At 49.0% G+C, this 20,376-nt stretch overlaps 1 protein-coding gene across 1 annotated transcript in view; it reads left to right on the forward strand.

Annotated features, from left to right (window-relative positions):
• Positions 1-20,195: 20,195 nt before the first annotated feature.
• The window catches only part of LOC120841339, a 101,410-nt gene continuing 101,229 nt past the window's right edge, over positions 20,196-20,376 (forward strand). The window contains exon 1 of the mRNA XM_040212218.1: positions 20,196-20,333. Within this exon, the coding sequence (XP_040068152.1) occupies positions 20,196-20,333 (138 nt within the window). The remainder of the gene's footprint in view (positions 20,334-20,376) is intronic.

A 20,376-nucleotide genomic window follows, 5' to 3' on the forward strand; every position in this document is an offset into this window, starting at 1 on the left:
TGCGGTGCTAGTCTACACCACATCCTGTGGACGTCGCCGTCGAGGGTCGAATCCGGAGTCTAAATCCGGACCATGTCACCGGGCCGTCGCCCGAGCCGACGTCGCGGTCGCCACCACCGCGCACGTCCGTCGTGGCCCGTTTCCCGCGCAAGAGTCCCCTTCCTATTCCCCGTCGTCCGAGCCCTCCCCGCCGTTCCCGCCGTCACCGCGTACCAGACCGACCGGAGCCTCTTCTTTTCCATCTTGGGCGGTCTCTGGCTGGAGCTCCCCGTCTGGCTCTGCCGTAGCACGTGCAGGGCCTCGGGCGCCGACGCTGTCAGGGAGGGGGGGTCCTGGATGTCCACCGCCAACGCCGCCAACGTCTTCCAGATGGGTCCCGAGGCAGGAGGTTCTCGGGCACCAAGCTTCAAAGGCGCCGCCCTTGCGAAGGCGGCATCCGAAAACGAGTCCTCAGGCGCCGGCGTCCGGTTGTCGACGAGAGGGGGTATGTAGGGTTCTCGTCCGATTTCCCAGGCCCCTGGCTCCGGATGAACGTGACACAGCAAACGCATAGCTCTCGGCAGAAGGGGTTTATTCCACTCACATTCTGCTGGGGGGTTTCGGGATCGGGACAGGTGATCGAGGAAGCCTTGAGGGGTTGCGCCGCCACTGTATGCTGCATGTCGATCGTCCGTGCGGTGCTAGTCTACACCACATCCTGTGGACGTCGCCGTCGAGGGTCGAATCCGGAGTCTAAATCCGGACCATGTCACCGGGCCGTCGCCCGAGCCGACGTCGCGGTCGCCACCACCGCGCACGTCCGTCGTGGCCCGTTTCCCGCGCAAGAGTCCCCTTCCTATTCCCCGTCGTCCGAGCCCTCCCCGCCGTTCCCGCCGTCACCGCGTACCAGACCGACCGGAGCCTCTTCTTTTCCATCTTGGGCGGTCTCTGGCTGGAGCTCCCCGTCTGGCTCTGCCGTAGCACGTGCAGGGCCTCGGGCGCCGACGCTGTCAGGGAGGGGGGGTCCTGGATGTCCACCGCCAACGCCGCCAACGTCTTCCAGATGGGTCCCGAGGCAGGAGGTTCTCGGGCACCAAGCTTCAAAGGCGCCGCCCTTGCCAAGGCGGCATCCGAAAACGAGTCCTCAGGCGCCGGCGTCCGGTTGTCGACGAGAGGGGGGCTGACAAGACCCCACACCACCCCTCCCTCAAACCAAGGCCCGGGGGTCATGAAGGTCAGAAGTGGAGGTTGCGGAGATGACCCAAATACCGCACGGGAGCTCAGCTGAGTGTCGCCGATAATGGCGATCACCCTTGATGATCGCGGCCTGGGTGTCAAACGAGGCAAGCCCGCGGGGACAGCTCATTCGCCGGGAAGCTCGACCAGGCAGTGCACAGTCCAGAAGCGGGCCCAGAGCACCACCGCTCACAGCGCGCACGGGCACTAAGTCGCACACAATACACCAAAATTGAAAGTCCCTTCCACCCCAGCGTTCGAGACAGAAAAACAAACGCCAACGAATCGCGGCACTGAATATCGTACGGCGTGACGAAGCCAAATCTTCAGCTCAGTGTGCATGCCACAAGATACAAACGAAGCTCTTCGTTCTAAAACTATTAAGCATACACTCATCAAGGTCGCCACGCCACATGTTCAAAAGATGTACCCAAAAATGAAACGTACCATGAACTCAGGAAGCATGCAACAACACCAAACTATTGTCGAAATATATAGTCATTAAACAACCATTGTTCTTATACAAGGCAACCCAATCGCTTTCTACTAAAATGTTACATAATCTACGGGAGCGCAAGAGAATCGCTTCTCCGACAACAGAATTCACCTTCCACACAGCTAAATCACTTGTGATGAAAACACAAAACATCAACACAAAAGATAACCGTCTGCACGTCACAAGCAGCTTCAAGTCCTGCACCATTCGTGAGGTGCGATACACAATAACCATACAAACAAAACCTGCCGCTGACAGCACCAATTAACATTAAGCATATTCACGTAGACATCGTTCGCGACTTCTAAGCCACAAGCACGCTACTACTACGCTACGCGGCATGCCGTTATCGGGTTGGATAGCCACCACCCCGAGAGGCCCGTGCCCAGCGGTACCGGCCATTGAGGCCAACACAAGGGGACAACATTTTGATATGCCGGATGGTGCGTCCTGCAAGTCTATTGGACGTCCTTCTTACAAGGCTCTGTCCGCAACGTCTGGCCGTGTACCAGAGGTTGCCGCGTCACTGTTCGGGGATAATCTCCAAACAAGAGCGATGAGCGTGCAACGGGGGTACACACCGAAGTGGAGTGGAGTGACCACTATGGAGTCCTGGCCCTGCACAAGCTCGAGAGTTTTGATCAACGCACTGATGCACATTCAAGTTCTCCCCCAGCCAAGCCACAACACCGCATGACTGAAAAGACTTCTTGCGATTGTCAAGGTCGGCCAGGATCGAGCAATGGAGGTGCCTCATTTACGCGTCTCGCAACTCTTCTATTTTCAATCCAAGCAACGAGTCCTTGGATGAACGCAGCAGGGTAGGCACAAAGCCCGCCCCAGACCAAGTCGAAACACCGCATAACCCAAAAGTCTTCTTGCGACTGGAAAGACTGACCGCGTTCGAACAATGTAAGCGCCCCACACGCGCATCTTCTCTTCCGCGCTACAGGCGCGACACCGAAGTGCCATATAATCTAACCGGCCGATCTTGGAAATGGACGAGTTATTAAACTATGTTTGCTTCGCATAAACCGTTTCCGCAGCGTCGAAGTGTTTACCGCATTTACCGCTGGCTTCCAACACCCGCTGGTCGTTCGTGCAAAAGCTGCAGTTTGTACAGCGACGGGCTGACCTAACGCACAACAGTTATAAGCCGCCGACGGCCATGCCGCTGCCATAATTTCTAGGCTTCCCGGGCACCCGCCGACGTGAACCGTACGTTTTTCCGGGCCTCCCGCGCAGCTGTACAGGATAAAACTATCAACAACTCGTCTCATTATCGCAAGACCGCCACCTCCTCCGTGAGGCTCTTCACTACACGAGAACGTCTCCTTCCCCACCTAACCGTCTTTCCCCCTTTAAGTCTAACCCGTCATCCCTCCGCACGCCCTCGCGTCCCAACGCGTACCAAACACGGCGGAGAACCGGTACCATGCCCAGCGGCAACGCAGGGCACGCACCTCCGCGCCCCTTTTCCGGGCATGGGGACAACAACTCGAGAGTAATCTCCGCCCTGAAGCGCAAACTCCGATAAGGCGGTGTGAGGGTCCGGCAAAAACTGCACGCAATTAAGCGGGATCACCCTCACGACTCTACAGCCAGGGACGAACGGAACGTGACAATCGCGTCAACCTGGACCCCACGGAGCATTACACACAGCCACTGACAAGGTGGGCACGGAAACTCGGTGGCTCTCGGAATTCCGATGCATTCACACCAGGCATCGCGTATCTGGCAACACTTGGGGGGATTAGTCCCAAGGTATCACCTCTGGCCGCAAGGTACTGCATCAGTGCGGTCGGAGCCACAAGAGCACATATTGTACCCAAACGCTGTGGACGCACGGTACTCAAAACCGCGCCGACAGCACAAAACAAGGCCAGCTGAGAGCGAGCGTGCAGTAAAACTCGAGCGCTAGGCTCCCCTCGGACAAAATGCAGTTCGGGAATAATTTCTCGATGCAGTCCGTGCAACCGCCGTCCGCAATGCAAGTAGTATTGAGATACTCCCACAGCGAACCCTCTCTGACGCGTGCAGTCGAAAACAGTCAATCCAAAGCACTGCAACGACACCCGAACAAAGGCGGCCGCGCGCGTCTAATCGCCTAATAAATGAGCTGACATCTCACCCATCGGACGTAGACGGCCGGAGGCGTAGTTGGGGCGACAGAACACCCGACACTGCAGGCCTCAAAGAAGGCGGGAATATCCACGCACATTGAACACTTGCGCGGCATCAAGAAGCTGAAGGATAGACCTGCCAGCGTCCGACGGCACAGCTAAACAGTAGATTAAGGCGCTCCTCGCCACAGGGGATAAACTCCTGGTTGATTGGGACAAAGGATTGTCAGAAAAGACAACGTCTAAGTCCGCGCTTCCTCATCAAGCAAACGATCATATCGGATCTCGTGCGGCGTTGCTACAACGAGGATCGCCCCCAAAAGGAGTGCGGAAGCAATGCCCCCATCCAACCGGAAACAGGCCAGGAATCGGAACTGTAGCCTGAATGTAAATCAGGCCCCACGTTGGGCGCCAATTATGTAGGGTTCTCTTCCGATTTCCCAGGCCCCTGGCTCCGGATGAACGTGACACAGCAAACGCATAGCTCTCGGCAGAAGGGGTTTATTCCACTCACATTCTGCTGGGGGGTTTCGGGATCGGGACAGGTGATCGAGGAAGCCTTGAGGGGTTGCGCCGCCACTGTATGCTGCATGTCGATCGTCCGTGCGGTGCTAGTCTACACCACATCCTGTGGACGTCGCCGTCGAGGGTCGAATCCGGAGTCTAAATCCGGACCATGTCACCGGGCCGTCGCCCGAGCCGACGTCGCGGTCGCCACCACCGCGCACGTCCGTCGTGGCCCGTTTCCCGCGCAAGAGTCCCCTTCCTATTCTCCGTCGTCCGAGCCCTCCCCGCCGTTCCCGCCGTCACCGCGTACCAGACCGACCGGAGCCTCTTCTTTTCCATCTTGGGCGGTCTCTGGCTGGAGCTCCCCGTCTGGCTCTGCCGTAGCACGTGCAGGGCCTCGGGCGCCGACGCTGTCAGGGAGGGGGGGTCCTGGATGTCCACCGCCAACGCCGCCAACGTCTTCCAGATGGGTCCCGAGGCAGAAGGTTCTCGGGCACCAAGCTTCAAAGGCGCCGCCCTTGCCAAGGCGGCATCCGAAAACGAGTCCTCAGGCGCCGGCGTCCGGTTGTCGACGAGAGGGGGGCTGACAAGACCCCACAAAGTGAGAAAGGTTCCTACCTAATATCGTTGCACAGTCCCTTTAGATCATCTCCGAACAAGCAGATGCAGAGTGGTACGCGCAGAGTCGACGTCGCGAGCTAATATATTGACGGCAAAAAAGCCTTCGATATAAATGCCTTTTCAAATGCCCGGGTAGGATATTTTCCTAACTTATAAACATATAAAGAAAATAATTTCGGCATCTGAAACACTTACGCCGCCGATTCACCGACCCTTCGCACGATTGCCTTCTGTCGTGGTTACGGACGAAGAGGTTCATCGGCGGAATTGCTTCCGCCTATAAATTTCGGTATTTTTAACATGATTATAAAGGTAAAAATGTCAGACACGCTTTGAAAAAGCACGGAAGCAAGTCGGCATAGACCGACACGCAGCGCGGCTCTGTTTACCAACACGGCCGGATGGCCGGGCATGCGCAGAAGCTTTGTGGGCAGAAGCGGCCAGGCTCACCGTGTTTTCGCCATTGCGTTGTGTGGCATGCGCTCATTCTTGACGTTGTAGAGACGCTTCTAGATGACGCCAATGCAAAACATGCGCCCTTCTGCCCACACCACCCGGCTGCAGCGCGATTGCAGCGCCGCTGCAGCTCCGTGACGTCAAGCCCTCGTGTCGGTCTATAGGTCTTGCCAGCGTCTTGTACTCCGGGTACACGAAGTCCCGCTCCTCCAAGTGCTCGTGGCACACAACAGCCGACGTTGACAGTGCCTTTTCCATCCTTAGTTTGATCGTCTATGCTTACTTTAACCGCAACGTCTTTCGGGTGGTAAAAGCTGATACAGGCTGCCTTTTTGGGATTTGCATTGCGGCACTTAACAAAAGGCCAGCATGATTGCAAACCAGGAAACGGGCAGGGAAGTGAGCCGGATGCGAAATCGTGAAGCGGAGTCCTTCCCCTGACGGTCACGGCACACCTCACCCAACCAAGGTGTGGCGACCGGAGCGACACTTGTGCCCGCTCTCGGGGTTAATACCGCCCATATAACGCGAACTGGTAAACCTTGCGAGTCTGCAGCGCCATTTGAGTAGCCTGGTGTCGAGAGGCTCTACTATAATTAACATGGCGCTGCAGCGAATCCAAACCTGAAACCCTGGGGAGCGCCATAATGCTTTAGATTTTACCTCTCTTGTTTAGTTTTGCTTGTTTTGCATGTTACTTTGTTAGGCGCCTACTGCTCTGCTGCTGGTGTTTCCGTTTTAATGCTGGTTTTTGTTCGTTGAAATGCGGACAAGCCATCATTCAAACACTAGAACGGGAGCAAAGCCGCAGAAGCCTAGCGATCAACGAGAGTGACAAAGACATAACATATATGTAGTGCTTGTTCCTTTGCGTTTATTTGTATTCAAGAGGCAGTAGAAAATACAGACTAAACTCCTCACTATATTTTTTGCACATAGAAATTAAATAAACGAAAAAACAGGATAAAAAGCGGTGGTTACATGTGACGAGGGTGATGCTGTGCGTACGTGCAGAAACACTTCACTAAATTTACGTGAGATCTATATAACTTCGTGATTCTTCTAAATCTTTTTTACGTGTAGTCACAGGCCTTGCGCCGTGCAGACAGAGGTGAGGAGCCTAGAAAAAAAGTTTAATTAATTGATTGATTGGGCTAGCTTCATATGATGCCTGACGTTATCGTATGAATACAACGAACAGATAATTCTATATCCGTTCAAAGAACGGTACTTCAAGTTCAATTCTGCGACACTAAAAACTCGTGTCTCTTTTCTGTTTTTTTTTTTTGTCTCCCCAACTTCATGGCCGCCACGCTAAATTGACAATCATTTCGGATATTATTACATATGTAGGAATAAACCAAGGCCCACGATGGTGTCTTGTAACGGAAGAAAACTAAACAATGTGCTTGGAAAACGAAAGCTTAGCTCCTTGGCATTGCACCCAGACACGTTGAAAGAGTGAAAGAAAAAGTTGCGATAACAACCGTGAAAGCTATTCATGCCTTCAGTAGAAAATCCTTTTTATTTATCGTCATTAATATAAGAACTATAATTGTTCAAAACAAGAAAACGTCTGCCCACCGCTGGGAGCGCCGTAATCGGAAGCAGTTCGCCGGACCGGATGTACGTCATAACAATAAGTGACCGGACGGAAGTAGCCGAGAGCATCAATCACCTGGTCTGGTGGCCGTCCGGCTCCGCTTGTGCGGGCAAGTACGTGCAATTGCAAGCTCGCCAAAGTGACGTTCAAGCGCACGCTGTACGTGCTTGCAAGCGTGGCGCGCCAGTCGGGCTCCATGTTTGCAGTCTGATTTATGAGACAGGACGAGGGAAAAACCGCGTGATCAAACCACGTGCTCATGAGAGCCGCATTGAGCAAGCTGCTGCGAAATTCATGTGCCAAAAATTAGCAGGATTACCGCGGCTCAGGCACTAGAGTTGGCAATGCAAGGGGCATGATAATGCAAATGCTGCCCGTTGCGAATCGTTAGTGTTCGGCTATTCCCGTCACCACAGTCAATGGTTAGCAACTACCCGAATGTCCTCCAAGGCTCAACTAATGGGCTACTGCCGCTACACACAACTTCCAATCGGTGGTCACACAGCATAATAATTGTGTAAAAGACAGTCTGCAAAAACGAGTTACCGCAATAGCTGTGGTTCGAATCTTGCGTGCCAAGAGTTTCCTTAAACTCTGTGTCATGCGGCATTCGAAGCACAAATCTCACGGTGGCCGGCTTTTGAATACGCATGCAGACTCTTTCGTACGGATCGTATAAGCAATGCGACTCCGGCTTATAAGTATATCCACAGTAAACGCGACGTCTGTCGCACACGACAAAAGTTGTGTTCACTGTGGACAGCCATTTATACAACTCCACTTGTTATACATCGCCCCTCACTAAAACTAGAAAAACGCCCATTTTACGATCGCGATCAGGTTTCGCGTATTTCTTCAGCTCCCGCGCAACATTTAGGGATTTCGTTATTGTTGTAGCCAAGGAACTTCCAATATATGCTCTCAGGGAGCGAAAGACTTACCATTATTACATATCTTCGCACTTATGGCAGCCCTTTCTTGTGACGAGCGATACCTCGACAGACTGACGAACATTATGTCCAACTCCTTGTCGTATTACTGATGCCGAATTTTATAATGCACGTTGACAGCTAACTCTGATCAGCCCACCTCCCCCTTCCTCCCCCCCTCCCCCCGTGAGAATTTCCGTCCCTGAACCTACACACCAGAATCCCGTGTTTTAAAATGAAACCTTAGGTAGCTTTTATGGCGGAAAAATGAGTTTTTATTCCCTTTGGACACATGCTATAATTTTGATCTATGTTTATATTGACGGGCGAACATTTAATGGAGGGTTAACACATCTATTACGCACAGGCCATCGTGCACGCGCGAGCACACTACGCACACAAAGAAGGAGTGCATTTCGTAAAAGGTCCGCATTCTCAAGTCAGGTCGCATGTAACCTTCAGTGATTCAGGTCATAACATGTGAGCACATTAAGTTTTTTGCGATCGTTCATGTGTATATAAACGTCGACGTGGTGTCGTCTAGACGTATTGGAGATGATGGAAGCATTTGTTTGTACGTTGAATATCTAAATTGTTTTATGTGTGCTTCTGTACGCATTATTGCAGATCATTATCAGCTTAATTATGTTGGTCATATATGCATAAAAACACTAGGGCGATGACAGCTATAGTCTGTCATAACATAATATCTCCTCGAGAGGACTCGCTCACGAGAAGCAAAGCTACGACCATATAAAAGAGGGTTTCTGTGCAAGGGTTCCTTCGTTGAAAAACTAAGGTTAGTGGGAGGTACTAAACCAATGTAACAAATCATAGATTTCATAATGCTCATTTTCAAGCAACATCACGGGATGATAGAACCGCACGTTTCGTAATCTTCCATTCCATGATGCAACAAAAAATATAGGAGATAATTTTTTGTTAGAACGACATTTATTTAAAGTAACGGTCCATTGTAGGAATACTCGACATCCCATCAGTCGGTCAAGACGGGCCCATTGATGATAGTTGGAATACTGGCTGCATCCGAAAACGTTGCGCGTGCTTGAAGAAAGGTTTTCTTACTATTACCAACAGTACTTAGATATTAGTTATATTTTCTATATATTATTATATATCCACCGGCACAGCTCATCCCGGTGCGCGTCCCAGTAATTTACAAGAAGGGGTCTTTTCATTTTTAGCAACACTATCGTTATACGATTAAATAACAGGCGGGAGGAGGGGGTAGATTCACCACTTAAATGAAACGGCTCGAAGTACACCTAAGCATTTAATAATAACTTTATTCACCTTATCACATATGGGCCGTGTTCCAAAATTTACTCGATTACTCCAGGGTAAGGGTTTTGTACCCTCGGTGTTCTAAAACCTACCCACGTCCAGCGGTTTTCAATCTGTGCTGTCACGTGATACGATCCGCCGGAGTAACTGGGATTCATTCGGGTAAGATTTGGAACACAGCCATGGTGGGAGCTGGAGAAAAAAGCTGACAAAGCAGTTTGACGAATCTCCAGCCCCCTCAACAGGAACACAGCGGGGCCAAGTTTCATACAAGCAAGAAAAAAGCAAGAAAAAAGCAACTGAAAAATAAACGGAAACAACCACAAAAGGCTGTTATGGTAAAACAAAGAGAAGATGACTAACAGGCCGTCAACTTCACATAAAAAAAAGAAAATGTTCAAGAAAATTCCGCATTAAGAGAAGACAAATGATAAACAACATATTTATATAAAAAGTAGACAGTCACGTAACTCAGGCGGGCTAGAAGATAATATATCAACATTCGAATTCAGGAAAGTGTTTAGTAACGTTGGAAGTGTATTTCTAATCACTGAGGACCGGATTCTGTCCGCGATATATCAACCATCCAGAAATCTGAGTGCCGAGTAAAATGTGTAAGCTGTCTTTTCCCTAAGGGATGCCAAGCTTAGCAAGAAGCTATTTATCACAGGATATTCTTGTTTATACTTCATGATAAGCTTGTGTTCCTATTGTTGATGTATTTTAAGTACTCCGAGTTTTTCGAAAATTTTGTCCGTGTGAAAAAAATGAGGCACGTCACACACGAGTCTTTACGCTCTCTTTTGCAGTAAGAATATTCTATTTAAATTTGTTTTAGTAGTGGTGCCCTATGCCAAATGAATATAGTTTAAATGAGATACAAATAATGTGTTATAGTATAGAAGTAGTTTAACATTTGATGAAAGAATTAGACGGTGTCGATGTATGAGACACATTATACAAGCAAGTTTCGAAATAACGTAATCTAAGTGCGGTGTCCAAGACATGTTGTTTGAAAACAACACGCCCAATGTCTTGAACATGTTGATCATTTCAATGGGGGACGAGTACAGAACGATGTCGCTCGAAAGGGTCATTTTCCTGTTTTTGGGACTAATAAGCATAGCTTTAGTGTTGTCTTTATATATTATTAGATTATTTGATGTCTTCTTTCTTATTAGTTACGAATATGCCAAACCGTGTATGTAGTTCTTCCGTTCCCTTACTTCGTCTGCGGCGTATTTACGTCGAGAGTCGCGCGCGTGCTCTCCTCGCCGCTCTGACCTTGGACAACTATTGTTACGGCGCGCTGGCGGCGCAGACACGCAGCGCCATGGGTGGCTGTCGCTGAAACTGACGCGCAGCAACCAATGGGATCCTCGTTCCTTGAAACTAGGACGCGCGTCAGCCAATGGGACCGAAGCCGAAATCCATAAGATTTCGGCTTCACTTAGTTCCTTTGGGATCAGGGGAACTAGGCGCCGTTTGGCGCGGGTAGAAAGCTGATGGCGTCAGCTGTCTCTGCAAGCCCCCCCCCCCCCCCCCCCCCCCCAGTCCCAGTTAATGCTTTCTCATTAAAAGAAAATCGTTATGAGGGCATTTGCGTGCGTGCACGGGTGCGACCTACCCTACCCGAAGAGATTAAGAGCACTAGCATTTCGTAGCTAACAGAACAAATATTGAAGTGAAGTAATTTGAATATCTAAGGAAAAGGAACTCGCCCTTACACCACTAGGTCGTAGTTTTTTATACGAGTTTCTGAAGACAAATTAAAAATTAACATCTGTCCAAACTTAATAATTGACCTTATTAGAAATCAAAACTTTGTGCATGTAGTTTGTAAATTAGTTGTATTCCAGATATTGACAACTTTGAACACAATCACATATTGTCTTAGCAACAAGAATGCCGAAGGCACCTGCCGCCGATAAAGAGTTTATGTCGGAATCCATAAAGTGTAGCATTTTAAGAGGCACAAACTAGGTAGATTAGAACGTTCCAAGTTTATTTGTATGCGCGGTGCAAAAGGAAATGAAAGACACGATAAAATATTTTATACAATTTTATGGTACGCACGAAGTTCTTCAAACGTTCATTCTTCGAGAAAAGCTATTGTGCGAAACAATTTGTGTGAACGACGAGAAATGAAAATGCAGGTGGTTCTGGAATAGTTCTACTCGACAGTGAATTGCCGAGCACACGGTCCCTCCATTAACAATAATTTCGCAACAATATTCTATGCAGCGAAACGCACACCCACGGCTGTGCATGTTTAAAAAAGATAATATAATTCGCATCAGAATAAACAACGCTGCGGACGCTCACTCAGTACTTTCCCTAAGTTGTCGCGAATGCTTGAAACGAACAATGCGCACCATAAAGAATACTTCTTCATAACACTCGCGATGAGGCGCCCTAATATCTCAACAAGGCGCGCCTTCCTCAATCGCTCAGCCAGCGCGCGGGAGGAATCGAGGCGAAACAAGCAAAAAGACGAAACGTTTCACTTGGTGAAGAGGAGTGCAACACGCTGGGGCCGTGGTGGTGGAAGACGGCAGCGACCATGGTGGGGTTGTAAAAGCCGCGCAACCCACGTGCAACAGGAGCCGCAGCGTCGCGACTACGGTGAGGGGGAGAACTATTTTTGAGTATGCGATGTCAGTGAGTGAGTTCTTCATGAGTTTTATGAAGAGCGTGAATTTGTGAGTTCATAAGTTCGGTGAGGGGTTAGAGGTCATGAGTTCGGTGAGTTCGTTTAGGGCCGTGCGTTTGTGAGTTTGATGAGGCGTGAGTTCTGTGAGTTTATGAGTTCTGTAAGGGGCGTGAGTTCGGTGAGTTCATGAGTTCTATGAGGGGCGTAAGTTTGTTAGTTGTGCGAGTTCACGAGCTCGATGAGGGGCGTGACTTCGCGAGTTCAAGGAGTTCCTGCGTTCCGTGAGGGCGTGAGTTTATGAGTTCAATGACGGTCGTGAGTTCGGTGAGTTCATGCGTTTGTGAGTAAGGACATGAAGGTGTGTGCGGCCGTGAGGACGATGGTGAGTGATTTTACACCTTTCTATTGTGATCTGAGTGTGAGTGAGCGTGTTCAACCAAAAATGCCGACTCCTGGTCAAAGCACCGAGCTCTCGTTGTAATGATTGGTGTGTAGACGTAAAGCTCGCTGCTTTTGTCTCCACTGCACCCATAGAACGTGTTCAAATGCTAAAGCTAAACACCGGATGCTGCGTTCCGCATTCGAACGCGTTTGACGAGCGCAGATGAAACAAAGGCTACTAGCTTTGCGTTTACCCACTAATTATTGCAATCAGAGTTACGCTTTCTAAAGCCCCCGCGCCCTTTCGTCTCCTCCTCTTCAGTTTCAGCCCGCATAAGGAGTGGAGACGACGTGAGAAAGTCGAGCAATGTGTGCAAACACGTCATTTATAAAAAGCCGTAATGCAGAATTTTTTTTTGCATCACCCACAGAAGGTAAACCCGGGGAACAGATGAAGGACCAGTGCAGCGTCAGTGTTCGGTTGGGAGTAGGACTGGTTTTCTTAATCATTGAACACCGGGCTCAGACAAACGCTGGCACAAAATTTATGTTCAATCTGTGACTACTTCGGTGTCCTGAAGGAGACCTTGACAATTCAGCACAGCGACATTGTATTCTAGGAAGCTTTGTATATGCGTGTGCTTTGGGGCTAAGAAATTGTCATCTTCAATACTTCAGCGATTTGACAGAGGAAGAGGGAAACAATCGTGGCAGGGGCGGCGGGTTACGCAGCTACGTGCGCCAGTGATTGCGACCCTACCAAGTGAGTTGTCCTGCGTGCTGAAGCTGAAATACAGGAATCGTTCCAATAACTTTACAACAATTTATTGGTTTCAACTGGAAGCAGAAGGGGTTCATCACAAATATGATTTAAAGACTGAATTAATGGTCCGTGAACTAGAGGTAGAGCAGTTGGCAGAATGACAATGTCTCTTAGGTTGTGTACGAAACACTGGGCGTTGAACGAAGTTGGAAATGTTGTCCACCTTTTTTCCGAACGACGGTTTTCTCAAAAGAGATTAGCAATGCTGTCTGACAGATTTATTGTTTTGAGTTCACGGTAAATAGGCTTTGTTATTTAAGTGATATTACGATCCTGACATAATGATGTTAAAAGAACTCTCAGAAATCTGTTGAATTAATTGGTTGTGTTGTCCTTCTGTTTCCCCACTCTCTAGGATTAAAATATGTCAGTTCTTAGCCAGCTCGCCTGCACCCTTACATTAGCTCAACTGTTCTTTGTAGCCTCATACGAAAAGCATTCCAAGGGCATGTCAAAATTTGTAAGGTCGTTGATACTTAGTTAAACATAAGAGCGTCAGCCGTAATGGTTTCGATGACACTGGTAATCCAGTCAATCTGTGACATTTCTTTATTAGCTTTGTGGAAGCGCTTGAACATGCCTTAGATGTATGTGACATAATATTCCGTAGATAATTAAGCCCTCGATGTCCTCTGCTGTGAGTTTGTGTCCTTAGAGTAATCAAAATTATCTTCCTATTTAATTTTGCAAAGGTCCCGCAACGTAGTACTTTGTGTGCGTTTAAAACCACAAGGTTGCGAGGCTTGGCGTCCTCGAGAGGTGTCAACAATGAAGAGTGGTTGACTTAGCAGCTGCGCTTTTGGGTGGGATGCCGTACGCTCTGGCTATAAGGGGCAAAATTTGCTCTTGTTTAGCGGAGAAGGTCGGGGATCGTTACAAAGCACCTTCCCAGAGAATGTTACGGAGACGTTTTACGTGGTAAGATTTGATAGTCATAGTAGAATTCGTTTTTCTTTATAAAAGTTGCTATTTCAGAGAAGCAATATTATTTCACTTTTTATAACTCTCCCCGGGGCTTGAAATCTTTACTTTAATATTAATATAAGCGTCCTATACTTGCGGACAACTGATTGCCGCCCCTGTAATCACAGTTGGGCACGCGCACGTTCTACTTCTACAAAAATGCAACAAATATTTGTCCCTGCGCCTAGAAAATCTTTTAGATTGCTGCATGTTAAATAGAACAATGGAAGCAAGCCTTTATGAAATATTATTCGCACCTGAATGATTCTTAGGTTTTAGGTAAGTCAGGTGTCTAATAAAGAAAACAGCTGCGTGCATTAGAGGGGCATGCAAACGTTCGTGTGGTGTGTTTGACATGGGTGACTCATAAACTTTAAACAATATGGGCTGTAACAGAGGGACAAAGAGAGAGGTACAAATGAAGGGTTTCGTCTTGTCCTCGTTTTGTCTATTTTTTACGGCTCATATTGTTTAAGGAATTATGTATCAATTAGCCTTATCTCCATTTTAATGACTCAGAATGATTATACCTCCGTTAACACACGCACGTTCTGAAATCTAGCTGGGTGCTCGTCTCTTTCTAGTTTAAAAAATGAAAGCCATTTACAACTCCCTTTAACGCCAAATTAGAGGACAGCTTTTGAGGAGGAGGAGGAGGAGGGGAAGCTAGAGAGAGGAGGCCTTCTCTTGTGCTTGCCTCCCATTTAGGGGAAAATTTTACGCTAAATGTAGTGGGGAAATTTTTTCAATAAATCTAGGGGGGAAATTTTTCCGCTAGACTTAGCGGGCAAATTTTTGCGCTAAATATAGCGGGGAAATTTTTCCGCTAAATTTAGCGGCGAAATTGACCCATAACGCACCGCGCGGTTACGCCGACACCGACGGCGACGGCGATGCCGCTCAAGCCGGAAACGGGCGCCTAAGTTCTGTGCTCTAAAAAGTACTACTCAGATCAGGGGGCTAGGCTCGGCACAGAGAGATCAAGGCGAGTTCTCCGCCGAACTCGCTGCCCGCCACGATTGGTCGGCGCCATGCAGGTTGACACACGCCGTCACTCCATAAGTCGTGACATAACGACGGAGGGTTTGAGGCGGTCGGAGAGTGGCATATTCGGAAGTCGCGGCGAGAGGCTGTGACGTCATTGTGACGTGGCAGAAGCCGCCGCGGATGGGAAAAGCTTGCTGGCTCCGACCTACACGAGTTTGGGCGAATTAGGGCGAGCTGGGCGCGAGATTAGGGAGAAGCGTCCAAAATGGCATCGTTTTTGTTCGTGTTTCGCCATCGGCGTAGGTAAGCCACGCCACTGTGTTTGGCATGGACGACGTTGATTTTCAACAACACTATCGCCTCTCGAAAGACGTGGTAAGGTGGCTGTGCGATGAACTGCGTGGCAAACCGGGCTTGGGGCGATGGAGCCGTGAATGGACTGTCATCCCCGTCATGAATCCTACAAACAAATGCTACAAAGTGAATCCAAAAAACAAATGTCTTTCTACGGCAATCTGCAACGAGGAATGCAATTTATCATTACCTACAGGCTTTTAAAACTATTGCGATCGTTTGCTGCGATGCGTATATGGAAGAAAAACGCACTTGATAAATTTTAAACTAAAACAAAAACTAGAAGAAAAACATTGTACAGGAATGGCGCAGACTAACAACTGTGTAATTTCTTTCTAATCTTTCCCCCTCCACACCGTATTTTGACAAACAAATTCTTCGTTAGTTGTTTATACAGCAGAAGTTTAGTCTGCCAGAACGTGGTGACATTGCTGCTTGTAAATAAGCAATTTAGCCAGTGCTGTACGACTGCTAGCCTGGGTTCTTTAACGTGCACCACGCAGTAGTGATACACGACCGCACGCCGATGCGATGCTCGTCAAGATCAAAACGGGCATGGGTGGGGATTGAGCCCAGGATCCTGGGTTTTGCAACGCGAGCTTTCAATCGACGTGGATCCCCCGATTTAAATAAAATTAAACCTTTCACTATGGAGCGTAGGGGCAAATCAGAGCTACGCTGGGAAACTCGCCGCCGCCCGGGGGGGGGGGGGGGGGGGGGGGGGAGGGGAGGGGGTCGGAAATGTAAGAGGAGGAGTGGGAAACTCGCTGGGGCGGAGTCAAAAAAAGCTCCTCACCTCCCCCGTTACGTCGCATTGGAGATATTCTCGCCGAACTGGAGCTTAGCCCCCCAGGTCAGATATAATGCTGAAGACTAAGTTCAGTCTTTCATTTCATCCCACCTTTCGAACTGCGAATAAAACCTATCAGCTATGGGGAATAAAATGAGCGTAATTTTTATAAGTAAAGGCCAAAATCACCTTTTTGTACTATCCTACTGCTCTACTATCCCTTTTGTCACGGCTCAGAGATTTGTGCTTTTCTGTTAAAATGTTTGTATGAATTTACCGAGTTTGCTTCTACGGTGATACTGCATAAGTAACACTCTTTGAGCGCCAATATTTCGGCCTGGGCCCTTTTATTTCCTTTTTTATTTGAGAAAGACACATTTGCTTAGGTCATTGATGATAGATGTCGGGTTATCGTGAACATCTATATAACCGTCGTAGTATCTTACCTTTAAAATAAAAAGTACAATGAAATAAAAGTGAGATGTAAGCTTTTCTAATAGCTTCAAAGCAACAACCTAACATTTTAGGTACCTAACTCACTAGTTAAACTTTTATAGAAAAAAATGATTCGGTGACGGTTTCTCAATTAAACAACGTGGCACATCACCGGCAAGGATGCATACCTAAGCTAAAGAGCAGGTATGCGTCCTTGCCTCCTTCAATATCTAAAACCCAACATCAAGACTGCATGTTCCTGTAATGGAACATTGTAATGGAATAGGAGATTGTTTCGGGGCAAATCTGTTCAAGAATAATAACAGTGGAATAATGCGTGTGAGCATTTATATATATGGCGTTTACTATTTTATTTGGAACGACTAGTCATACAAGCTTGGTTATATTGGCAAACGACGGGGAGCAGAGATTATGTGGAGCACAAACCACACAGGTTTGCGCTAAATATATATTCTGCATATTTTGTGACATCTTGACTTGACTTTACCACGTCTGCTAAGCTCACACCAGTCTTACCGCCGCAAACAACACACTAAGTGTTTGGTTTGTATCGGTGACACTGATGTGAGGGGATAGCTCGGTTGGACTCTTGGCCGGAGCTCAGTTGTTATGTATACGGCTATGAACCTTCTGTTGGGGTTCCCTTCTTATGTCTGTTTTAAAAAAAGTGAAAGCCGCTTACAACTCCCTGTAACGCCGAATTAGAGCGTAGCTCTTGAGGAGGAGGAGGGAAGGGCACTGGGGGGGGGGTTAAACTAACCAGGGGGGGTCACGTGACCTTGGGGGTCACGTGACCCCCAATGCCGATGATGTCATCACTGACGTCACTGATGACGTCATCAGTGACGATGACAATGCGGGTACCGATGACGTCATTAGTGACGTCACTGATGACTTCACCAGTGGTGATGACGATGGCGATGCGAATGTCGGTGACATCATCAGTGACCTCGCTGATGACGTCATCAGTGATGATGACGATGCGGATGTCGGTAACGTCATCAGTGATGATGACGATGACGATGCGGTTGCCGGTGACGTCATCAGTGATGATGACGATGACGATGCGGATGCCGGTGACGTCATCAGTGATGATGACGATGACGATGTGGATGCCGGTGACGACATCAGTGACGTCACTGATGACGTCATCAGTGATGATGACGATGCGGATGTCGGTAACGTCATCAGTGATGATGACGATGACGATGCGGATGCCGGTGACGTCATCAGTGATGATGACGATGACGATGTGGATGCCGGTGACGTCATCAGTGATGAGGACGATGTGGATGCCGGTGACGTCATCAGTGATGATGACGTCATCAGTGATGATGACGATGACGATGTGGATGCCGGTGACGTCATCAGCGACGATGACGTCATCGGGGGTCACGCAACATCGGCGGGGGTCACGTGACCTCAAGGAGGGGGTCACGTGACCTCAGGGGAGTCACGTGACTTCGGGGGGTCACGTGACCTCGGGGGGTGGGTCACGTGCCCCCCACGAGGTCACGTGACCCCGGTCTGGGGCTCGCGCGGTGCATTATGGGACATTTCCCATGATGCACCGGGGTCACGTGACCTCGGGGGGGTCACGTGCCCCCCCACGAGGTCACGTGACCCCGGTGGGGGGCTCGCGCGGTGCATTATGGGACATTTCCCATGATGCACCGCGCGGTTACGCCGACGCCGACGCCAACGGCGACGGCGACGCCGACGGCGACGGCGACGCCGACGCCGCTCAAGCCGGAAACGGGCCCCTAAGAGCTGCGCTCTAAAAAGCCAAATGGGTTTATATTTTTCTAAATAATGTTTACTTTTGTGCAACCCTCCAATCTGACGAACGAGCGTAACTGACAGTCCGGTATGCCTGTTTTCATGCGATTTTGTTGATAAAACTCCTTTTGTTAACATTAAAAAAACGTGGTACCTACTATCATATTGCCACGCGCGCCATGCAGGAGTCCATCGTTCTCCGGCACGGCGCTCCCGAAGTTCTGATTAGAGATCGTGGGTCATCATCCATGGCACCGCTTACCCAAGAAATCCTTCGGCTCAGTCACACCAGTCACCGTCGTACCATTGCGTACCACCCACCGACCAAAGAGCTGACAGTGCGATTCAACAAGACAATCGTCGACATGATCTCTATGTACGCCGACGTAGAGCAGAAGACGTGGCACGAAGTGTTGCCCTATGTCACGTTAGCCTACAACACGGCGGTTGAAGAAACCACTGAATTTACTCCTTTTCAGCTGGTACGTGGTCGGAAGGTAACGACCACGCTAAACGAAATGCTGCCCCATGAGCCGGCTGACGATGACAACGACGACACCCGGGTGGTTGCTCAACGGGCCGAAAAAGTTCGCCAGCTCGCCTGACTCCTGATTCAAGAACAGCAACGCGTGGACGCGGGCCACTACAGACTTCGTCGCAGGGACGTCCACTTCCAGCCCGGAGACAGGTGTGGGTGTGGACGCCCATCCGTCGCCATGGCCTCAGTGAGAAACTGCTGAACCGGTACTTTCGACCATGCAAGGTACTTCGTCGCCTCGGGGAGCTGAACAACGAGGTGATGCCCGTCAAAACAAGAACAGCATCACGCCGCTCATCACGACCTAGAGTCGTCCACGTCGTGCGCCTCAAGCCGTTCTACGCACGTTAAGACTGTGAACTGTGCTCCCGTGCAACGCTTCATAAGACTGTGTTTGACCAGACTCTATATTTTCCTATTATTTTGTTTGCCTTGCACGGTTTTTTTTCCCTTTCATGTGGCATCGAGACGATGCTTTTTTTAAAGGGAGGAGTGGTTACCGCGCTTGACTATCGCGCGGATGCCCAGGGTTCGATTTCTGGGAGTTACGAGTCTTTTGTTTATTCTTTCAGTTTAATGTTCTGCGAAATTCGAGAACCCTGTGTCTTGTTCGAGGTCCGATTGTTAAAGCCGCCAAACCTTCTGCGGCGATTGTTCTAGAAGCCAACGCGTGTTTATGAAGGACTCTGCTTGGCGAGCCGCAGTCAACCTTGCCCCAGCGTTCGATCCTGCTGTTACGCCGACTTCGACGCCAGCGACGCTCTTTTGTTAGCTTTTGTTTCCTTTTTGTTTTTGGCACAAGTTTGCCCTATTAAACGTTTCAGTTTTCTCAATTATTTTTTGTTTCTTCACCTCGTCATTCCTCACAATATTACAGCCAGATACAAGTAAAGAATTCTCCAGACGCTCCACCTCCAGCGCGAGCTTTCTATTTTTGGTAACACTTCGGGGTTTCATAGGCACTGAGCACGCGACGGAAAAGAGCGAGCATGCGCACTGGAGGTGGAGCTTCCGGTGCATTGTTAAACAGCACTTTCAGTACTAGTGTACTTCATTATTACTCTAAAAACATGACCGAATTAACAGAGAGGAACATAATCCTGTATAACTATGTTTATTCTCAATCATGTGTTACAGATACGGAAAGCAAAAAAAGTGAAAAAGGAAACGGAAAACGTCATTTGCAAGGTCAAGTCTTCAAGTAGAAATCAAAGCAATGCCCCGTAGCCTGTACTTTGGAGCATTGCGACTGCTGATAAGTTGCCTTGGTGTCCTCATGGTGACCACAGCCGCTCCGAGAAATGTCCACGTGGACATACAACCACGACAGCAAACTACAGATAATTCTATACAGGTAGTTAACACTTCAACAACCTCCTTTTGTAACTAACTACGAT

The sequence above is a fragment of the Ixodes scapularis genome, unplaced genomic scaffold (genome assembly GCF_016920785.2).
Source record: "Ixodes scapularis isolate PalLabHiFi unplaced genomic scaffold, ASM1692078v2 PGA_scaffold5__190_contigs__length_132052651, whole genome shotgun sequence".
NCBI lineage: Eukaryota > Metazoa > Arthropoda > Arachnida > Ixodida > Ixodidae > Ixodes > Ixodes scapularis.